The following is a 20,827-nucleotide window of genomic DNA, read 5'->3' as shown; positions in this document are numbered from 1 at the left end:
GGAGTCACTCATGGGAGGTACACACTATTGCATACAATGCTCATCCAACTGTGCCTTAACCTGATTCAGTGTGTCTACATTCACAATACACTCAAGCAATGCATTCCACTCACCAACCACTCTCCATGCAAAGAACCTATTCCTCACTCCTCTGCTCACAACCTTCTTATACAGTTTCTAGCAAAGACCTCTTGTTCTAACTATCTCTCCCATTCTATGAAAAATCCCTTCCATGTCAACCAGATAAATTAGAATATCTTAATTCAACCATGTTTCACTTATTCCAATGATTTTGGATCAAATAAACTCAATCAAAGAAAACATTTCATCTCCCTTATTTCTGATAATTCTATTCCTAACCTAATTCATTCCCCCAGTACCTTAACTACAACTGCACATTATACAGACTAATCTGTAACAGATTTCTTAGCACCAATTTTGCTTTCTTTCTATTCCCCAAGGATTCTCCCTTTTGCAAGAGTCTTATTTAATAACCAGGTCAAGTGCAGTCAACTAATTTCCACAATCTATGAAATTACATAGTGATATGTTATCCAGCATACTTGCTAGATGACATATTTAGATAGCGAATCTCCTATCTAGCTGACCAATCTATTTTCCATCCCTATATATTTTATAGGATTGATGCACAGGAAATTTTTCAATACTTGACTAGAATGATGGAACAAGAGGTCATCCTTGGAAATTGAGTAAGGGCATACAGTAAGGGATATTGGGACAAGACCTTTACTTGAAGAGTGAAAATGAATAGAATAGGTTGTCAGAGTCTGTTTGATGCTTTGTTTATGAATATATTCAAGGATAGTTACAATAAGCACTATGTAAATAGAGTTAGCATGAGCCTCTTACAGTGAATCTTTGGACAAAATGGAAATGCCCAGGAAATAATAATAATTCCAGTGAGCATATTAACATTTAGCTTAAATAACTCTTTATACACCTCCAGTTGTTTTGCTTCTAATCTCTATAGCTTTTGCCTCCTTTCCAAGCATTGCACAGCATCAATCCCACCAGTATAATACACACAAACAAAATGCTCATTAAATGATTACATTAAAATGAGCAACATGAAGATTTATTTAAACATGAAAGCACTTATTAATCTTTAGGAAATTTTTAGAAGTTAAAATATCAAAAACTCAAAAGATTTTTAGCTCTGTAACATTCATATTCAGCTTCTATCCATATTACACCATCTGTTGTGCAGTAAGAAATGTGTTAAAAACTAAACAGACACACTTGTGATAATCTCTCTCTCATAACTTTTCACTCCAAGAGTCAAAGCCAGTTTGGGTAGTGGCCCTACCTATAATACATAGCATTACACATGTCTGTAAGGATGTGTGTTTGCATTATGAGATACTTACTTTACTTAATCCTCCTCTTCTACCTTTACGGTGTTGATGTAAGTATTCTTGCAACCGTAGCCCGAGGATAAGGTGGTTAGTCCTATGCCTCCATGCGTATCCTATCCTATATCTGTAGATGCGTGTGTTCAAGAGGCCAGTTTGCCTGTTCTGGGGGGTGAAAAAACCAGAGTTTCTGGGTGAAAAAAAAAATCCCTACCTCCATATGGCCGACTAACTCACCTTTCACCAAAAGAGACCAAATAAAGGTTCTTCACATCACTGAAGGGAATTGAACCCAGGTCTTTCCGACCAAAGGGCTTCGTCTATACTGACTGAGCTACAAAGGCTTGCATTATGAGATACTAGGAAAATTAATATGAAGTCATTAGCCTCTATATAGAAGTAGTCTATTTGTGAAGATACTTCAGGCACAAACTTTATTAGCACACACACACACTTGGATAAAAGAATAAATAAAAATATAATTTCTTGGCAAGTTTAATTTGTTTTTAACTAATAAATACATGATCAATATGCAATTAAATTTTTTTTTAACTTACTTGAAGTTTCCTCTCTAGGTGGAGTAGTTATATTTCTTTTATCAGCTGGACCTTCTCCCAAGTTATTTCTTGTTGCCACTGATACAATATATGTTGTTTCTGGTCGCAGATTTTTGAACAAATAGTGCAAGTCGTTAGAAGTGGCTGATACATCCTAAAAATAGTAAAATTATGTGGTATTAGGATGTTTATTAAGATTTTCATTATATTAAAGTTATGAAAGATCATTTTGCAACATTAAGATTTTCCAAAAATAATATTAGAAGCATTCTAAAAATTAAGATATTCTTATAGAAAACGTTTGCTTATTGAATTCATATATTTCAAAAATAAATTCTAATACATGTTACAGCACAAAAAAAATATTTTTACCCTTCCTATTTCTCACAGAAAACTCCATACACTCCAGCTCTATGAGTCACTCTCCTGGCATGTTCTTTATACTCTTCATGTAACTGTTTATTATAAATTATTTATCTTGTAGTGCCTCCAAAGTGCATTCTCCTTCAAGATTTCATGCTTATACCCCCTCATTTCATCCATTTTATACCTACTTTATTCAGCCTTTTGACTGTCGGAATATGCTGTTATGTATTTCTTTGTAAGCATCATTTATTTCCTTACCACACAACTCCTCATTCCATGCTATAGATCTAAGCTGTCTTCTAAGTTAGTCATAATCATCAGTCTTGTACTTCCACATATAAAGTCTGCCTATGGCTAACCAAAACCAAGGCAATCACTCTCACCAACTGGAGGAAAGTGCAAAACCCCACTCACAATTGCATCCTCTAATGAAATGATCAGATCTAAAACTCTTGACCCTTGAATGCCCTCCTTCACAAGCTGCCTGAGATAACTGTCTCTCAAGAACTCAATTTTCCTTATTCCTAAATGCTATCAATTTATTCCAATCTATACCACCATAATGGAAATTACCCATAATAATTACTCTTCCTTTGTTCACTAACCCAAGTTTTTATACATTTCTTCATCACCACTCTCCACATTCCATGGTCTATAGCATGAGTGGCCAAACTTTTAGACGTCGGAACTACTTACCTAGTGAAAATATTTCTGCAGGCAACTATAGATGCGATTTAAAATTGTGGAATATTTTCGAGATTTTTAAAAGTTTATAAGGCAATAAATATAACAAAAAAAAAAGAAAATTTATTGTTCATAACTTTATTAAAAAAATAATAACGATAAAAAATACAAAAAACTAAATAAAATTATACAAACAAAATTGAATATTTTAATTTAACTGGACGATACCTGACATTGCATAGATGCAGCTAAGCAATCATAATCTGGATTGTATGAACTTAAAGAAATTCGTAAACACGATTCCAGATGTTGATCACTTAGCTGCGATCTATGCTTTGTCTTAATAGCATTCATACATGAGAATGCTGATTCGCACAAATAAGTTGATCCAAAAAATGTGTTAAAATAAGTGGCGATTCTCCAAATATTTGGATATTTACTTTTGTGGATCAACTTCCAAAAACTATTATTTGAAGCAATTGATTTGAAGTGGATATCGCATTTCATTTTTATAATTTCTTCTTCCAAATCTACTCTATTTGTGTCAAGAAATTCATTCAATTTTGAAGCTGTATTCTCAACATTAATATTTTCATTGAAGGGATATGATAAAAAAAAAGTAGTGATATCATCAAGCTTACTGATTACTACAAATCTTACCTCAAATTCGTTCATTAAAAGTCTTATGCTTTGCATGTTTATTAAAGGTGACATTTTGTATATCCCTTGACTGGTCAGCCAAATTTTTTAAATGTTTCAATTCGCACTGCTTTAATTGTATTTCAAGCATGTTTAATTTTTCCTTGAATAATTTTAAGGAGCTTATCATATCAATGATTGTTTTATTTTTTCCTTGTAATTCTAAGTTTAGATTATTTAGTTTTTCTGTAACGTCACAGAAAAAGGCGAGGTCAAGTAGCCATTCTTTATCATTTAATTCGGGATGTGAATCATCTCTGCTTTTCAAAAACGAATTTATTTCTGGAAGTTCTCTGAATCTTGCTAAAAATGTGGTGTCGCGGCTTAACTATCTTACGTCAGTATGTAACAATAATTCACTATGCTCACTCTTGCATTCTTTTAGCAAAGCCCAAATTGACGTAGCGAGTTATTTGATCTTATTGAATTAACAATTTTGAAAGCAACATTCATAACATGATTGAATTTCAGTACTTTTGAACAAAAGGCCTGCTGATGGATGAAGCAATGATAGTCCACAAAACTTGGTATATCTTCATCGTTTTTACAGAGAGTGACAAAACCGATTTTATTACCTACCATTGCAGGTGCTGTGTCCGTAGTTATTGACACTAACTTATGAATTGGAAAACTTGTACGTACAATGTAATTCTTAAATAAATCATAGATATCTTGACCTCTTGTTCGTCCTTGAATTGGAATAATGGTTAATAATTCTTCTGTGGCCAACATATCCTCAAAAACCATTCAAATAAAAATACATAATTGTGCAGGACCAGTGTAATCAGTAGATTCGTCAAACTGTAGTGACAAAAAATTGCACTTGCATGTTTTCATGCAGAATCTCTTCAATGTTCCAGCTGGTTTCTTCTGCTCTACGCATGATTGTGTTTCGTGATAATGACATATTGTTAACAGCAGTTATTATTTCTGATTTATTCTTAAAATTTTTAAATAATATTTCACCATCTTTGATGAAGACTTCCTTCCATAATTTTCCGTCTTGAAACGACTTGTTACGTTTAATTAAAGTTTCAGCAACTTTGAATGACGCAATTGTAGCAGCCTTTGCACCTGTATTGTACTTGACAAAAATATTTTGTTGTATTGTCAGTAGTGTCTTCATTTGATGTGCCTTTGCTTTTCTTAAGGCAGTGTGCCCTGTGGATAATCTTCTTCGTAGTTTTTATGAACAGTTTGATAGTGTCTCTAAACATTTCGGTACAGCCACATTCGCATTGCAAATTATACATACGCATTTGTCTTTCATCATAATAAAGAAAAAAAATCTTCTTCCCATTCTTTATGATAGTGATAAGTTTTTATTTTTTTCACACTTGTTCTTGGCTCACTCATTGTTATCCTTAATTTTTTTTAGCAGTACTAATTGCATTCACTTGCTTAATTTAAAATAATACACACTAAAGATCGATAAACGGAAAACGATTTCATGGGATTACTCAGCACTAAAATATTGGATAATCAGGACCCTTTGGCTGCAAGAGTCTTGATCAAGAACAATATACAGATGGACTGTCAACTGCCAGTGTACACATCATCAAACAAGTTACCATTGGGGTGCATTCAGAACCGTCAAGCGAACGTTTCTGGACGAAGAGAATCACGTGATGGCTGTAAAGCAATGGCTTCGTTGTTAACCGCTAAATTATAAACTTTACATCAGATTAGAAATAAATTAGTTTGACATGTTTGTCAAATTTTTTATCAATTAATAATTTTGATTATCATTTATCTATTCATTTTCAATCTATTTATTCGTTTAATTTGCTACATTCGTTAAGAAACGAATAATTTGCTACATTCAGGTGCCTTGTGGTCGACTGGTCGAAGTCTTAGCCACCCCTGGTCTATAGCAACATCCAACTGAATATATCTTCCTATCAACTCCACCTCATTGCCTAATAACCATTGCCACTATTTCCCTTTTTCATGTTAACCTTATGTGGACATAATTTCCTTCCTGTCACGATATCATCTTCAATGAACCATGTTTCTCTTATTCGAATGATTTTTGGGGAGAATACTCTCAATCAGTGAAACTATTTCATCTCCCTTATTTCAGATACTTCTGGCATTTGTAAATAAATACAGCATGTAATTTTAAGTCTATAACCAGCCCTACCAAAGACATCTGTTGGTTGTGATTTTGCCATCACACCTGCACTTGCAAACATGTTTATCACTGCTTACTACATAGCTCACTCAGTCTCAACTTATCTAACTACGTCCCAATCCATTCCATATCTATGCTGATTACCCTCATATATACTACTACTTTCATCTGCTCTTCCTATGCCATGTCTCCCTTGTGCACACAGCCCCCCCCCCATTTCCATATTCCTCTTGCATTACCGTTCTCTCTCTCTCTTTGTCTCTCACACTACTACTGTTTCCATTGCCAAGCACTTCAGTCTCTTCAATACTAATCTCTTGATCTTTCACTTTATCTCTTACTTCTGATCTCTTGCCTGCATCACACACTTCCCTTCCATCTAGCAACTCTTACTCCAGTGCACAAAATATGTCTCCCTCACACTACAAAATATGTCAACCTCCAACTCACACTACACTGTGTAATAACCATTGCTACTATTTCCATCTTTCATGTCTACCTTGAAATGTCCCTCTTTCACATCTTCCTGTCCACATGGCTCTTTTTTCTTTTTGCATTTGTGCTAGGTGGCGCTAGTGAGCATAGCGGTAATTTTGAGCTATGATAAAAAAATGTGTTTTTAATTAGTGTATAGTATGGCTTTTCATAGCTAATTGTGCCGCATTCTTTTCAGTTTGGATAGTTTCAGCTTGGATTCGGTTCAGTTTGTTCAAATTTTTTTATTGTTTATATTGTGTTTTGCTACTTGTTTGTTCCACTACATCAGCTTCTAAAGATGGCGACCAAAAAGAAACGTACATCAGCGGCATGGAAGGCTTCTGTACAAAAGTCTGGCTTTATCTTGGATTTTTTGCGGTGGATGTGATATGAAAACTGCTGCGCAAAAAAATGTAAAAGATCTGTGGACTGTTTGAATAAATGAGATGAAGGAAAGCGTTAACATATGTCAAAAGTGTCTGGATAGATTAGAATGATTAGAAATGGGAGCAAACGTCGGGATGTAGTAGAGGAGCTTCGGCAGAAGTTAATGAAGATGAAAAGCAAAATGAAACATCTAGAAGAGGATATTAAACAGCTAAAGGAGAAATTGGCTGATGATAAGGAGAAGGAGGAAGTTAATGTTATAATGAAAGAATCAAAGGATAGTCATATATCAGTGTATGGGGACTTGATCATTAGAGGTGTGATTAGTAATAAAGTGCACAAAACATGCTTTCCTGGTGAAACAATAAAGCAAATAACTGATGCGTTGCAGAAAAGGAAATACCAAGAGTCAGAATTAGTGGTAGTCATGGCCACAAATGACTTAGTTGGGTAGAAGAAGAATGTTGATAGGAACTTGAGGAAGTTGTTGCAGCATGTAAAGAAGAATGGTGTTAATTAAGAGAGAGATGTTGAATCCCGTTTTATTTTATTTTATTTTATAGCCAGGTATGAAACTTGGGTCGAAATCCATCGACATCCATAGAGTTTCAATGCCGAAAAAACTATCGGCGGAACCAAGTGTAAATGATCACTTGGATAAAATAAAACGGGATTTAACATCTCCCTCTTAATTAACAAATTCGCCGGTAAAATAGCCTTTTGGCTTATTATCTATGTCGTTAACAATATTTAACAAAATATAGTACACCACTTCAGCAATTCGATAGTAGAGGTATGTAAGTTTCTGTTCACTTAAAACCTTGATATTCCAGGTCTATCTACTCACTGATGAGATCTCAAAAAAGGTTGAAACCAGTATGGGTAGTGACCTCTTCTCATAATGTAAAACAATATTTATACATCTCTTAGGAGCTGGGTTTTACATTATGAGAGAATATTAAAGTTAGTGAGGGAGCTTGCTCCACCTTTGCATGGAGTTGCCCTGGTGTTGTAGTATCCAAGTGATCATTTACACTTGGTTTTCCGCCGATAGTTTTTTCGGAATTGAAACTCTATGGATGCCGATAGTTTTCAACACGAGTTTCGTATCCAGCTATAAAATAAAACGATATTTAACATCTCCCTCTTAATTAACAAATTCGCCAGTAAAATAGCCTTTTGGCTTATTATCTATGTACTTAAGAATGGTATTGTTGAGAAGGTCTTAGATGTGTTGCCCAGATATGATAACAATGAATTGAGAAGAGCTGAGATGATGAATAGCAAGATGGCCGAGTTGTGTGAGGCAATAGGGGTTCAATTTGTAAATCTATGGAGTGAATCTGAAGGGAAGTTCAAATTATTATTATTATTATTACCCAAGACCCCGTGGAGTCAAAGACTCATCTGGGAGGTCCTTTTATCATACACACATCTCGTCACACCGTGCTATAAGCACACTCAAATTCTCTGCAAAACCACATTCTCAGGCAAGGCATTCCAATCATTCTCAACTCAGCATGAAAAAAACCTGCTTCTCACTCCCCTACTCACACCCTCTTTATACAGTTTCCAGGGATGACCTCTGGTTTTCCCCTGATCTCCCACTATTTTCTGTAGAACCACTCCAGCATCGATCCTACAACCACCCCTTACTAACTTGTAGATCTCTATCATATCTCCTCTCTTCCTCCTGTCCACCACTTTGCAAGTTGCAGAGTCTGGTGGACAGGAGGAAGATGATGGACAGGTGGAAGACTAATGTAGTTTCTAACCTCTTACAGAGGTTAGAAACTACATTAGTCAGTCACCTCTGGACCCTTTCCAACATCTCTTCTTCCTTCTGAAAACCAGGTGACCAAATCTGCACAGAATAGTCCATGTGTGGCCTAATCAACGCCTTATACAATAAAACAAGAATCACCCTACTTCTACAAGTCAGTGTCCTCTACATCATTCCCAGAAGCCTTCGTGTTGTCTTCACAGTTTTGGCTATGTATCCCCCTAAATTTCAGATCCTTATCCACTATCACCCTCAGATCTCTTATTTCCTCCACCTCCAACAATATATCCTCCCCAAGAATAAATTCTTCATCCCATCTTTGTTTTCCTAATTTTAAAACCTTACATTTTGGAACATTGAACTCACATCCAGATTCCCATGCCCAATCACTCAATTTATTCAAGTCTTCTTGTAAGGCCACAACATCTTCACTACTCTTCATGGTTTGTCCCAACTTTGTATCAACTGCAAACAACTGAATATCTCCATCCAAATTATCACCAATATCATTAATATGCATGATAAACAGTAATGGCCCTAAAACAGACCCCTGAGTCACACCACTAGTGACTTTCATTTTCATGGATATTGCTCCCCCCCATACACAACTTATTGATACCTATTTGACAGCCATTCTCTGATCCAATGCACCAACCTAATATCCAACCCCATCCACTCTAGTTTGACTATCAAATTATCATGCAGTAATCTATCAAAAACCTTTGCAAAATCTAAGTATATTACTGTGTATCCTTCTTCTCTGTCCAAGTAAGCAGTCACCTTATTGTAATAAGTAAGTAAGTAGATTACTAAAGCATGACCTCCCTTCAGCAAATCCATGCTATCCATCAATGATAATACCAATGTTGTCAATCCAATTCTGGATGCTAGTTCTCACAATATTCTCCAACAACTTAACTACAACACCTGTCGCAGAGATAGGCCTATAGTCTGATGCTCGAGTTTTATCACCTCCTTTATGAAGTGGCACAATCTTGCTCTCCTTAGGAACTTGACCGAGTGTAAGACTCGTATTAAAAAAATATGTCAAGGCTAGCGTCAACTCCATGGAACATTCCTTCAGAATACGTGGTGATATATTATCAAGTCCTACAGCCTTATTTGCATCTAGTTTGTTCAACTCCCCATACATCTCTTGCTCACTTACAGCCAGTCTCTTCACTCTCAATCTCTCCATGAAGTGACATTCACAAGACTGAAAGACCTTTATGAACTGCTCATTAAGTATCTCCACCACACATTCCACTACAGCTGTCTTTATACCATTTTCTCCAATCAATGTCATCCTTCCATAATCATTCTTTCTTTTGCTGGCTACATACCAAAAGAACTCCTTAGGATTCTTTTTGGCTTCATTAGCTAACTGCTGTTTATACCTCACTTTAGCTATCCTCAACCAATCGCCTTGCCTGGTCTTTGTAGTCCTCATGAAATTGGTTATTTCCACTTCTCTTATGCTGCCTCCATAATGCCCTTTTTCCCTGTATCACATGATTAATCTCTTTATTCATCCATCTCACATACCTTATTTCACCTTCTCACCCTTGGAATAAATTTAGACATTGCATCTATTAGATAGTTTTTGAAAATCCCCCAAGCTGCATTGATCTCTTTTCCAGCTAACTACTCATTCCATGCTACACCTGCAAACTGTGTCCTGAGCTCTTCTTAATCCCCCCCCCCTTGTAGTTCCACATATACCCTATTCTTACAGAGGTCCTTACACTGCTGGCAACCACCCAGTTAATCACTTCATGGTAACTCTCACCAATTATTGGGTGATTTGACAACTCATTCATAATTACATCCTCTGATGAAATGACCAAATCCAAGACCCTCAATCCTCATTGTTACATACTGTCTGAAGTACTTATTCCTCAAGAACTCAAGAAACTCATTTTCTTTACTCCAGTTGCTATTTCACCATTCCAGTCTCTAGATTGCCATAATTAAAATCACCCATAATGATCACTCTTTTCTTTTTTACTTGGCTAATTTGATTATACATTTCACAGTCACTACCATCCACATTACCTGGTCTATAACAACATCCAACCAAGTATTTCATTCCATTCACGTCTATGTCACAGCATAATGCCTCAAAACCACTTGCACTATTTCCCTCTATCACCAATAGCACTCCCCCTCTCTTTTTACCCCTTCTATCCTCACAAAACACATCATAACCTTCCATCTCTATTCCTGTCAGGATGTCATCCTCATCTAACCACGTCTCACTTATTCCAACAATTTTTGGGTGAACAGACTCAATTAGTGCAACCATTTCATCTGCCTTGTTTCTTACACTTCTAGCATTTGTATACAAACACAATACTCATTCCTGGATCTACAGCTAGTTACACTGCTACCACTCATTTGATGTGATCTCTCCATGCTAAACTGGGGCCATTTCCCTTTCTGCTTATTCATTTTAGAGCCCTCTTCAATTCCAGCTGTTCCCTCTTGATCCCAGATCATCCCATTCCTTTCCTGTCTTCACATGCTCTCACATCCTCTTGGAGCATCCACCTTTCTCACGCTATGTACCCCTGTCCACCCCGAACCTCCCCATTTCCCTGTTCCTCTAACCACTCAAATGCAGTCCATCTCTCTCTCTTATATAGTTCACTTCATCCTTCAAACTCATTCCACACATTAACAAACTGCACTCCCCTCTCCTCACACATTTCAGCCAACATATCATTCATAATCCTTGCTCTCCACCTCATCTCACCACAGTCATACCTAGGCAATGCACTTACTACCTTCCTGTCACACTATTCTGTTTTATCTGTCTAAGTAGCCTCCTGATATCCATTCTGACGTGCTCTTTGTCCTCTGCCAAGTCATTCATACCTATTAAAACCATCAACTTATTTGCTCGCTCCCTCCTTATATCCAATGCCTCAATCACTCTACTCATTTTACTGCCTGGAAACATACTTTGTGCATCCTCTCATCCAGCACACCTTTAATAATGGAGTCGCCATATAACGCCTCTTGCTCATCTTTCATTAACTCCTTCGTGTCAACTTGATTTGTTTTAATCGTTTTCACCCGAATTTTCTTAATTTCACTCAGCATCCATTATTTCATCTCTTGCCTCATCCAACCCAATTCAACTTTCAAATCTCGCGTCACATTCTCTCTATCATTCTACCTTTCTAATTTTCGAACTCTCGACCCCCCCCCCCGCTTCACACTTTCACTCTCATTCATCCTTTTGAGTTTCCGTTCTTTCGGTCCATGAGTCCAACTTTTGCTATCATTCATTCTTTCGATTTTTCCAACTTTTGTACCTTTCGTCATGCTATTTCCAGTTTCTTTCATTCTCTCAATTTCGTTGCCTTCCACCACATTCGCCCCGCTTTAGTCCTTTTTACCATCCATTATGGCTTCCAAATCACTCATTTTCTTTTTCAATGACTTTCAGCAATTTTCCACCTTTCTTTCACACCGTTCTGCTCTTTCAAAGAAGCACTCATTCTTCTCACGACATTCTCACTACTAACACTTTCTGTCGTCAAATTCATATTAGCACTCATCAAATCCTCGTTTAGCTCACACTTCGCACATACACCCTCCTTCCATCTGTCCTAAATGTCCACAAATCATCTATCCAATCAAAAGAATACATGTAGCACACCTCGCACTTCATGAAATGACTGAAGTCTAAGTTAAAGTCATGCAATGACTTTAACTTAGACAAAGTTAAAGTCATGTAATGACTTTAACAAAGCCACTGCCACCTTTCCTCTGCCAGTTACTACTCTAAGATCTAATAACAACGAATTTGTAATTAAGTTTAGGCAAAATATCCCACACACTAATAATACTAGTAGCATACAACTTTATAGCAGCTCTTACTCAAACAATCACTCATATACAATATGAGTGATTGTTTGAAATGGGAGTGGTCAAACCAAAGAGAGAGAGAGATGTATAGTATAGCAGCTAGAATAGAGAATGTTGGTGCTGGATGGCCTCAAACACACAGCGATTGTTATATTTATACACAAATGTAAGGAGTATTCGAAACAAGAGAGATGAGTTTGTGGCATCAGTTGAGACGGTATGCCCAAAAGAATTGGAATAAGTGAAACTTGGTTGTCTGAGGAAGATGTGATGTCAGGAATAGAATTGGAAGGATATATAATTTTTTTGCAAGTAATTTTTACTTGCATTTTATGATGAGGTGACAAGTGTGTTAGATAAGGGAGAATCATATACAGTGATATTCTTAGACTTTTCAAAAGCATTTGATAGATTACCACATGATAAGTTGGTGTACAAGCAGAGGATGGGAATAGACAGTATATTGGTTAGATGGATCAGAGATTGGCTCTCTGAATACAAGCAGGTTGTGTATGATGAAGTAGTGTCTCAAAAAATAAGGTTAACCAGTGGTGTGCCCCAGGGTTCTGTTCTCCGACCCCTACTGTTTCGCTTGTTTGTAAACGATATATCATGTGGACACTGACTGGGGATCTTCAGTTATTTGCTGATGATGCAAAGTTAGGAAGAATTACAAGTAGCTGATGCTGAATCCCTTCAGGAAGATTTAAATAGACTTTTTACTTGGACAAAAGAGTGGGGTTGTAGTTTTAATATCAATAAGTGAAAGGTGTTGCATTTTGGAGTGCAGAAATATAAGGCTGTGTACTATATTGATGGTGCGGTGCTGCAGGAAGTGGATGAGATTAGAGATTTGGGAGTGATGGCTAACAGTAGACTGAAGTTTAGAGGGCATATTGCTAGGGTTGCAAAGGTTGCACATCATAGTGCTGCTATGATAAGAAGTACTGTAACATGTGAAGATAAGGATGTGGTTGTGCCACTATACAAGGCCATACTTGGACTATTGTGCTCAGATCTGGTCACCGTTTTCAATGACACTGGAGAGGGTCCAGAGACAAGTGACTAAGACAATATCAGGAGTTTGGAATGCTGGCTATGGAGAGAGGTCGAAGAGATGTGGATTGCAAAGCTTAGTGGATAGGAGGAAGGGAGGTAATATGATACAGATGTTTAAATTAGTGAGATGATTGTATCAGATTAATCCAGAGGAGATTATAAAAAGAGTAGAAGGTGAGAGGGGAAGAACCAGAGGTCATTCCTGGAAGTTATATAAAAGTGTGGTAAAGAAGGGTGTGAGGAGTAGATTTTTTACATGGAGAATTGTCAGTGAATGGAATGCATTACCAGAATGTGTTGTTAATGCAAGGAGTGTTAAGGACTTTAAGATTCTATATGATAAATATGTTGTCAATTGAATGAACCTCCCAGAATGAATCTGTCGACTCCATGGAGAGTGTAATAATAATAATTCCTGTTCTCTCTTCATCTTTCAAACTGCTACTGTTTCCACTGCCAAGCACTTTTATCTCTTCAATACTGCTCTCCTGATCTTTCATTTTATCTCTTACTTCTGATCTCTTGCTTGCATCATGCACTGCACTTCCAACTAGCAACCATTTCTTCAGTGCACTCCAGAAGCCATTCAAATTTAATTCATCGTGTCTGTATAATTCCATTCTTTCCTCAAATATGTGCCATATATCCACAAACTGTATGCCCCTCTCCTCACACTATTCTGCTAGCAAACCATTCATGATTCTGGCTCTCCATCTCAACTCATCACTGTCATAATTTGACAACACACTGACAACCTTTCCCACTATACTGTTATCTTTCACTCTTCTCAATAACCTCCTGATATTCGCCCTTATATTTCCTTATGTCCACTTAAATCATTTGTCTCTACAACCACTACTAATTCTCTTGTTCATTTCCTCCTCATTTCCAAAGCATGAATTATCTTGCTCATTCTCCCTCCTGAATAGCAGACCATATGAACTCTCATTAACTAATTCTCTAAAATGGAATCGCCATACATTGCTATGCTCGAATCACTCGTCATCTCTTTTATCCTTTGAATAGCTGTTTCATCAGATCTTGCATTCCCACAATTTCACACTCTCTCTCACTATCATAGTCTTCATTACCTCTCGTTCCACTGCACCTTACCTCTGTTTCCTCATTTAAACTTACTTTCACTCTGTCATGTCTTGTACTTCCCCTTTATTTATTTTATATTAGACTATTCACTTATCTTATCTATGTTCAGCTCTTCCGTTGCCAACAAATTTATATTCTTTAAGTCGACTGCGCCAGCTGGCAACTGAAGTTTGAGACACAATTTCAAGCTACTGAAAACAACATAGGGATCAAGAGGTTTGCAGTCGTGGTCCCCCTTTCTTAGTTACTAATGGATTCCCCAATTACTTATGCACGGTCCGAATTTTAACAAGTGGTAACTCAATTCTCAGAACAATGACAGACTCATGTGGTTTGAATTAAAGAAATACATTTATTTAGACAAAACACATATATACACTTTAGTCAAAATTTCAATTCTAAGGAGCCTGAATTCCCCCCCCCTCTTAAATTTACGTATCCAAAAAAATTTACTCTAAATCTTATAGTATCAATCTCACACTCTTATTTGCATAACTACGTTCAGGCTCAGTTAATTCTTACAGAGTACTCAGTTCCCATATATTGGAATAACACATATATACATAGATACATTCTACAATCCTAGTGTGAAGCATATTAGACATACTCCATCTTTCTAAATTCACATGAGACAATATTTTCTCTTATATTCTGGCTTTATCCTCCCCCAAAATTCAGTTAATATTTAAGTTCATATTCAATACAATAATAACAAAGTTTCTTCTAACATAAACAGTCCGAAGCCTTGGTTCCCAGCTCAGCTTAAGCTTAGGGTGTTACTTGCTCTTTAGACATAGACAGAATGTCCAAAAGATTACAGTTCTTTAGATATAAAGTAGAAGTTGACTATATGGAGCTCCTTAACATTCTGTTTCTTATACCTTCTTTGGTTATTATTCGATTTAATATGAAAACTTGCATCTTACCGTTCTTGCTTTTCTGGTAATTATTGGGACTTCCTTAACTAAATTTCTGGGTTTCCTCACTGTATATTTCTTATGGCATCCACGACATACTTCTATTCTATTCGAAAGAGATTCACCTCTTCGCTGTTTTATACGTCGGCACGGCTAACCAACGGCCCTTTTCTGGAACTCTGGCTGCATTCCTCAGTTGTGACTATGGTCGACGCAGCACGTATAGCAACGGAAAATGTTGCTGGGCACGGCGGCAAGCTTCATAGCTATCCAGCACTTGGAATCAGGAACCAGGAACAGAAAAAAAGAGAACCATTGAATTCAGTGCCGAAACCTATATACCTCATGTGAGCGACCTCTCTTGGTGGTTACGTCGCACACATAGCAGCGGCCGATTAGTTACCACAGCTCCGAACTGTTTTTGACATGGCTCAATACACTTATTATCTTATATACATCTTTCAGTAATTATACATAATTTTCCTCTTTTAATTAATCCACAAACATTATCTATTTAAATTATGGGTTAGTCAAAATTCACTTAATATCTACAAAAAATGTTTAGACACAGTTCTGAGTTACCAAGATGCACATTTTCTTCTGGTAGGCATAAGCATGTCCATATCCATGGCTTTTAACGTTACCTTATGTTGGGTCGGAAATGGGATAACTCATTAAAAGTGAGTTGGCACTTTTTCCGACACAACAACTCCCTTATCACTTATTTTCATTTCTACATTCTTGCGATCTTTTACTCTCTAGGTCTCACAAGTTTTCACTCCATTTCTTTTATTTACGCTATCTTTCATCTGTGCAGCAGTCTGTTTCAGATTCATAAACTCATAGTTTAATAAAATATCACACTTCCTATAAATCCATTCTTTCCCTTGTCTCTTTTTCAGTCTCTCCACAAACACATCTCTCACATTTCACCATGCAAACATACTACAATCATGACATTGAACTATTTTTGACAAGTCTACATCATTAATGGCACTTGAATTTTGCAGCACTCGCCTAGTTGCACCAGTCAATGACTGTGTGGTTGACCTTGCAAGTATCATGTCTTCTGTTCAAAGAAGGCAAGAATCAAAATTTCAATTAATAAAGTCTGTAACAATTTCTCAAGGCCAAAAATCACACAGACACACTAAGCTATCAAAAATAAACAATACTACACTAAAATTTAAGCATTATTGTCAATTATTATGCAAAATAGCACTTATCTTTTCTAACACTACACATGCCGTGGCCGTTAGGACATAGAAGGGGGATCAGTTAATTATGAGTAAGCAGGAGATATATGTAAAAATAAATAAGCTTGATGTCAGTAACACAATAAGATTTGACGATATATCACCATATGTCTTAATGGAATGTTCCAGGAAATTGGTAGTAGCATTGGCATGCCTATTTAATAAGAGTCTTACAACAGCACAGGTTCCACGGGAATGGAAAGAAGATAAAATTGCTCCATTGCATTAAGGCAATTATAAGGCTTTGGTGACAAATTATTGACCAATCTGTATATCTGGAGTTGTGGTTAAGATACTGGAGAGATGGGTGAGAACTAGGATACCAAAATGAGTTGATAACAGCATTATTCTCTGTAGTTGTCAGCATGGGTTTATTAATGGAAGAGCATGTTTTACTAACTCACTTATGTATTATAACAAAGTGAGAAATGTCTTGGACAAGGGAGATGAATATAGTGCTATACTTAGATTTTGTAAAAGCTTTTGATAGACAGTTACATAACTAGCTGTTAAATAAATTGAAACACATGGGATTGGATAATAGACTTCTGAGTTGGTTGAGGGACTATCTCTCAGATAGGTATCAGAAAATTGTATATGGGGTGTTGTAGCCTAAAAAAAGAAAGTCACTAGTGGTATGTTGCTGGGATCTGTATTGGGACCACTGTTGTTCAGTATTCATGTTAATGATATTGGGATGGGTTTAAGTAGTGATATGCAAGTATTTGCAGATTATGTTAAATTGGGTAAAGCAATGCAGAGTTAAGCAGATGTTATGGCATTACAGAGGACCTGAATTGCTTGAAGGAATGGACAGATAAGTGGAACTATCAGTTCAACGTTGTTAAGTGTAAGGTTTTGAAAATTTGTAAGCAATGATGGTATGCAAAGTATACACTTGGTGGAGAAACTTTAAAGGAGATGAGAGATCTGGGAGTGGTGGTGGTGGTGGACAATGACCTGAAATTCAGATGCCATATTGCACAAGGTTGTGAAGTTATCACATCAGATAATGTCAATGATGCAGAGGATCCTCATCTGCAGAAATAAAGAGGTTATGATTCCACTATATAAGGCCTTGATCAAGCCTCATATAGATTATTGTGCACATATTTACTCACCAAGTTTTCATAGTGAGGAGAATATGTTAGAAAGGGTCCAGAGAAGATTCCCAAAGGTGGTCTTTGGAATATGGAGTAAAGAGACAGACTGAAAGAATTGCAAAGCCTTGTGAATAGGAGGAGGAGGGATTGATATGATCAAGACATATAAGTTAATCAGGATTTGTTATCAGACTGACATGAAAAAAATTTTTCACAGACTAGAAGAAACGGGTTAGAACAAAAGGCCATCCCTGAACACCCTATAAGAACAATATGCACAGAAGAGTGAGAACAGGTTCTTTGCATGGAGAGTGGTTAGTGAGTGGAATTGGCTGAGTGTGCTGTGAATGTGGATACATTGAATCAGTTTAAGGTACAGTCAGATGAGCTTTGTGTGTGTGATAATGTGTACCTTCCACAATGAATCTCTGACTCCATTGATATCAGATGTTAATAGCACCAATAATAATAATAATAATAATATGGTTGACTTTTATTTTTGGTGGACTTGCTGAAGCCACTAGATTCATAACTAGTTCAAGAAATACATTGCTACCCATAATTGACGAAAATCTATGTCATTTATGACTAGCTCACATGTTCTCATTATTGAATCTTCATTAAGAATAGACACTTTTTCATTAAGAAAATACTTGGTGAATGCCACTAGACATAAAGGTGGTCCTAATAAAATGTATTTCTATGACAGGGGGCTATCAATGGAAGTTACAAAAGGAAGTTGTGAGCAAGAGGGTGAGAAGTGGTTTCTTTGCATGGAGCGTGGTGGAACATGGAATGCATTGCCTGATAGAGTGGTGAGAGCAAGAACAGTCAATGAGTTCAAGGGGTGGTATGACAGATTTTGTGCTTCCCAGGAAGGACCTCCAGCAATGAGTCTCTTGACTCCATGGAGGCCTGAATAATAATAATAATGTAATAATACAGGATGGCCATAAATTAACTTTCCCTCTTGGAGGTATCTGTAGCTAAAACTAATACACAGAATGAGACCACATTTTATATTGAGAATTTCGAAGGCATAGGGAGATGAATTCCACAAAAAAAAGATTTAGTACCAAAAGTCACCGATGGGGGAAATTTTGGTGCTGGCAGAGCCAAAAACAGTCAAATATTTGCAGTAAACGCAGGTAAAAAGGATTATGCAAATTTTACTGTGCATATGTGACAGCAGCACCACCAATTCCACTTAAAAAGGGATTGGGAACGTTCAGGCAGTTATTTGAATGACTGACAAATTGTGCTCAGTATGCATCCTACCTTGTCTCGGCGTGCGTTACTTGTTAAGTTGTTTTACCTTAAACAGTGCAATGCCGTAGCGGCCCTTCGGGAATTTAGAAGGCTTCATAACCTGCATACAGGTCCTATGTCAGCTGTAGCACTGAGAGGTATGATTAAGAAGTTTGAAGAAACTGGATCACTAGGAGTTAGACCTGGCAGAGGATGGAAAGCAGTGCAAGAAGAGACAGTAACAGACGTTACTACTGTGGTGTTCGATGACACAGGGACCAGTACTGGTCCAAGCGCTTGTGCCATAGCTCGCAAACTTGATATGGCTTATGGTACAGTCTGGAAAATCTTATGGAAAATGCTTCACTTCTATCCGTATAAGTTCAGTCGTGTGCAAGCACTAACTACCGTAAATTATGATAAGCGCATGACCTTTGCGCTAATGTTTCTTGCCCAATTGAAAGTTGTTAGATCTGAAACAGGCGACCTCACTCTAAATGAGATCACCTTTCCAGAGTCTAACAGAAGATATCCATTAAATGAGCATACTTATCATTTGGCACAATTTAACTATGTCTTAAAAGAAATAACAAATGGCAAATTAGAATAAGAATTGTTTGTATTGTAGTTAGTGCGTTTATACTTTAATGTAATTGTAAGTTAACAAAAAGGGCTCACAAGAGTAATTGTCAGTGAATTTCTACACGTGAAAGAATGCCAATAATTCGGTAAGAAGGGGCAAAGGTTGCCCAATACTACAATAGCAGCGCAATTGTCCATGGGTGCTACCTCCAAGGAAACATCAAGACGCATGCATTCCCGGAATTGGAAAGCCCCGTATGAAGAACGATGAAGTCACCCAGTTGGGGACGAATCGGAAGGGCGAAAGGAGAGATCAAACTCAGAAAGGTGGCACTTTTGGGGAGTGTATAAAACCTGCAACACAGAATTTCTTAAGGACAAGAAACAAAAGTTCTTGTCCTTAAGAGCTGATCTCCGAGAAATCCCAGTATGGCACCGCCACAGAACATCTTGAACGCAGGCTGTCGGAAAGGAATAGCATTGACGTAAATCCTTAGTAAAGAAACCGAGCACCCGATCCAGGGAGAGCATGTGATTCCCACGTGGCAACAGAACCAAGGCAGTCAGAACTTCATAAGAAGGAAGGAGGGGAAAATCCCGAAAGAACTAGTGTAGATAAGTACTTTTACATATTCCAGCCCTTTACAGAACTTGACTAACAGAAACGGATGAAAATGTAACTCGAATTTATGACAAGGATAAGTATGAAGAATTATTATATGTGTGAATGACTCTATACCATTAGACTGAATTCTGAGAACTATTAATTTACTCAAGATTCTGTCATGACCTACTTGAGTGAGATTAATAATGTGCCAAATACTTAGCTGGTTCCTATTAAGTTGTAAACTAAATATTTGATAAGTTAAAGGAATAGTATTGTAGAGATTAAGAAATCCATGGTTATCTAAGAATGAGAAAGTGAGAGAAACGTAAGAGTTTTAATCTAGCATAAATATCAATTTTGTCTTTGTATTGTAATTAATTATGAATTCATTAAATTTGTTTGTTACCTTCCTTGCTTGCTTTTCTGACCATGTTGACTGACCTAGACCCTTCATAAAAAATACGAACCTGGTGATCATATATGTGCACGGGGGCATGACTGGAAACAGACAAAAGGGAAAACTTACGGCTTCTGATTTCAAGCGAATTATATTAGTAGCATCTGATACTCTATAACCATCCTTAGGCTGAGTTTGACTTTGTCCTTAAAGCCCAG

At 37.0% G+C, this 20,827-nt stretch overlaps 1 protein-coding gene across 1 annotated transcript in view; it reads right to left on the bottom strand.

Moving 5' to 3' along the window:
- LOC150096198 (proto-oncogene tyrosine-protein kinase ROS-like) overlaps positions 1-20,827 on the bottom strand; it is a 481,253-nt gene that overhangs the window by 444,950 nt on the left and 15,476 nt on the right. Inside the window, exon 4 of the mRNA XM_090409003.1 lies at positions 1,931-2,084. Coding sequence (XP_090265129.1) covers positions 1,931-2,084 — 154 coding nt within the window. The remainder of the gene's footprint in view (positions 1-1,930; positions 2,085-20,827) is intronic.

Source organism: Typopeltis vanoorti, chromosome 19, assembly GCF_054136105.1.
Source record: "Typopeltis vanoorti isolate ZY-2024b chromosome 19, IOZ_Tvanoo_1.0, whole genome shotgun sequence".
In the NCBI taxonomy this organism is placed as follows: domain Eukaryota; kingdom Metazoa; phylum Arthropoda; class Arachnida; order Uropygi; family Thelyphonidae; genus Typopeltis; species Typopeltis vanoorti.
This window is presented reverse-complemented; position numbering and strand designations above follow the sequence as displayed.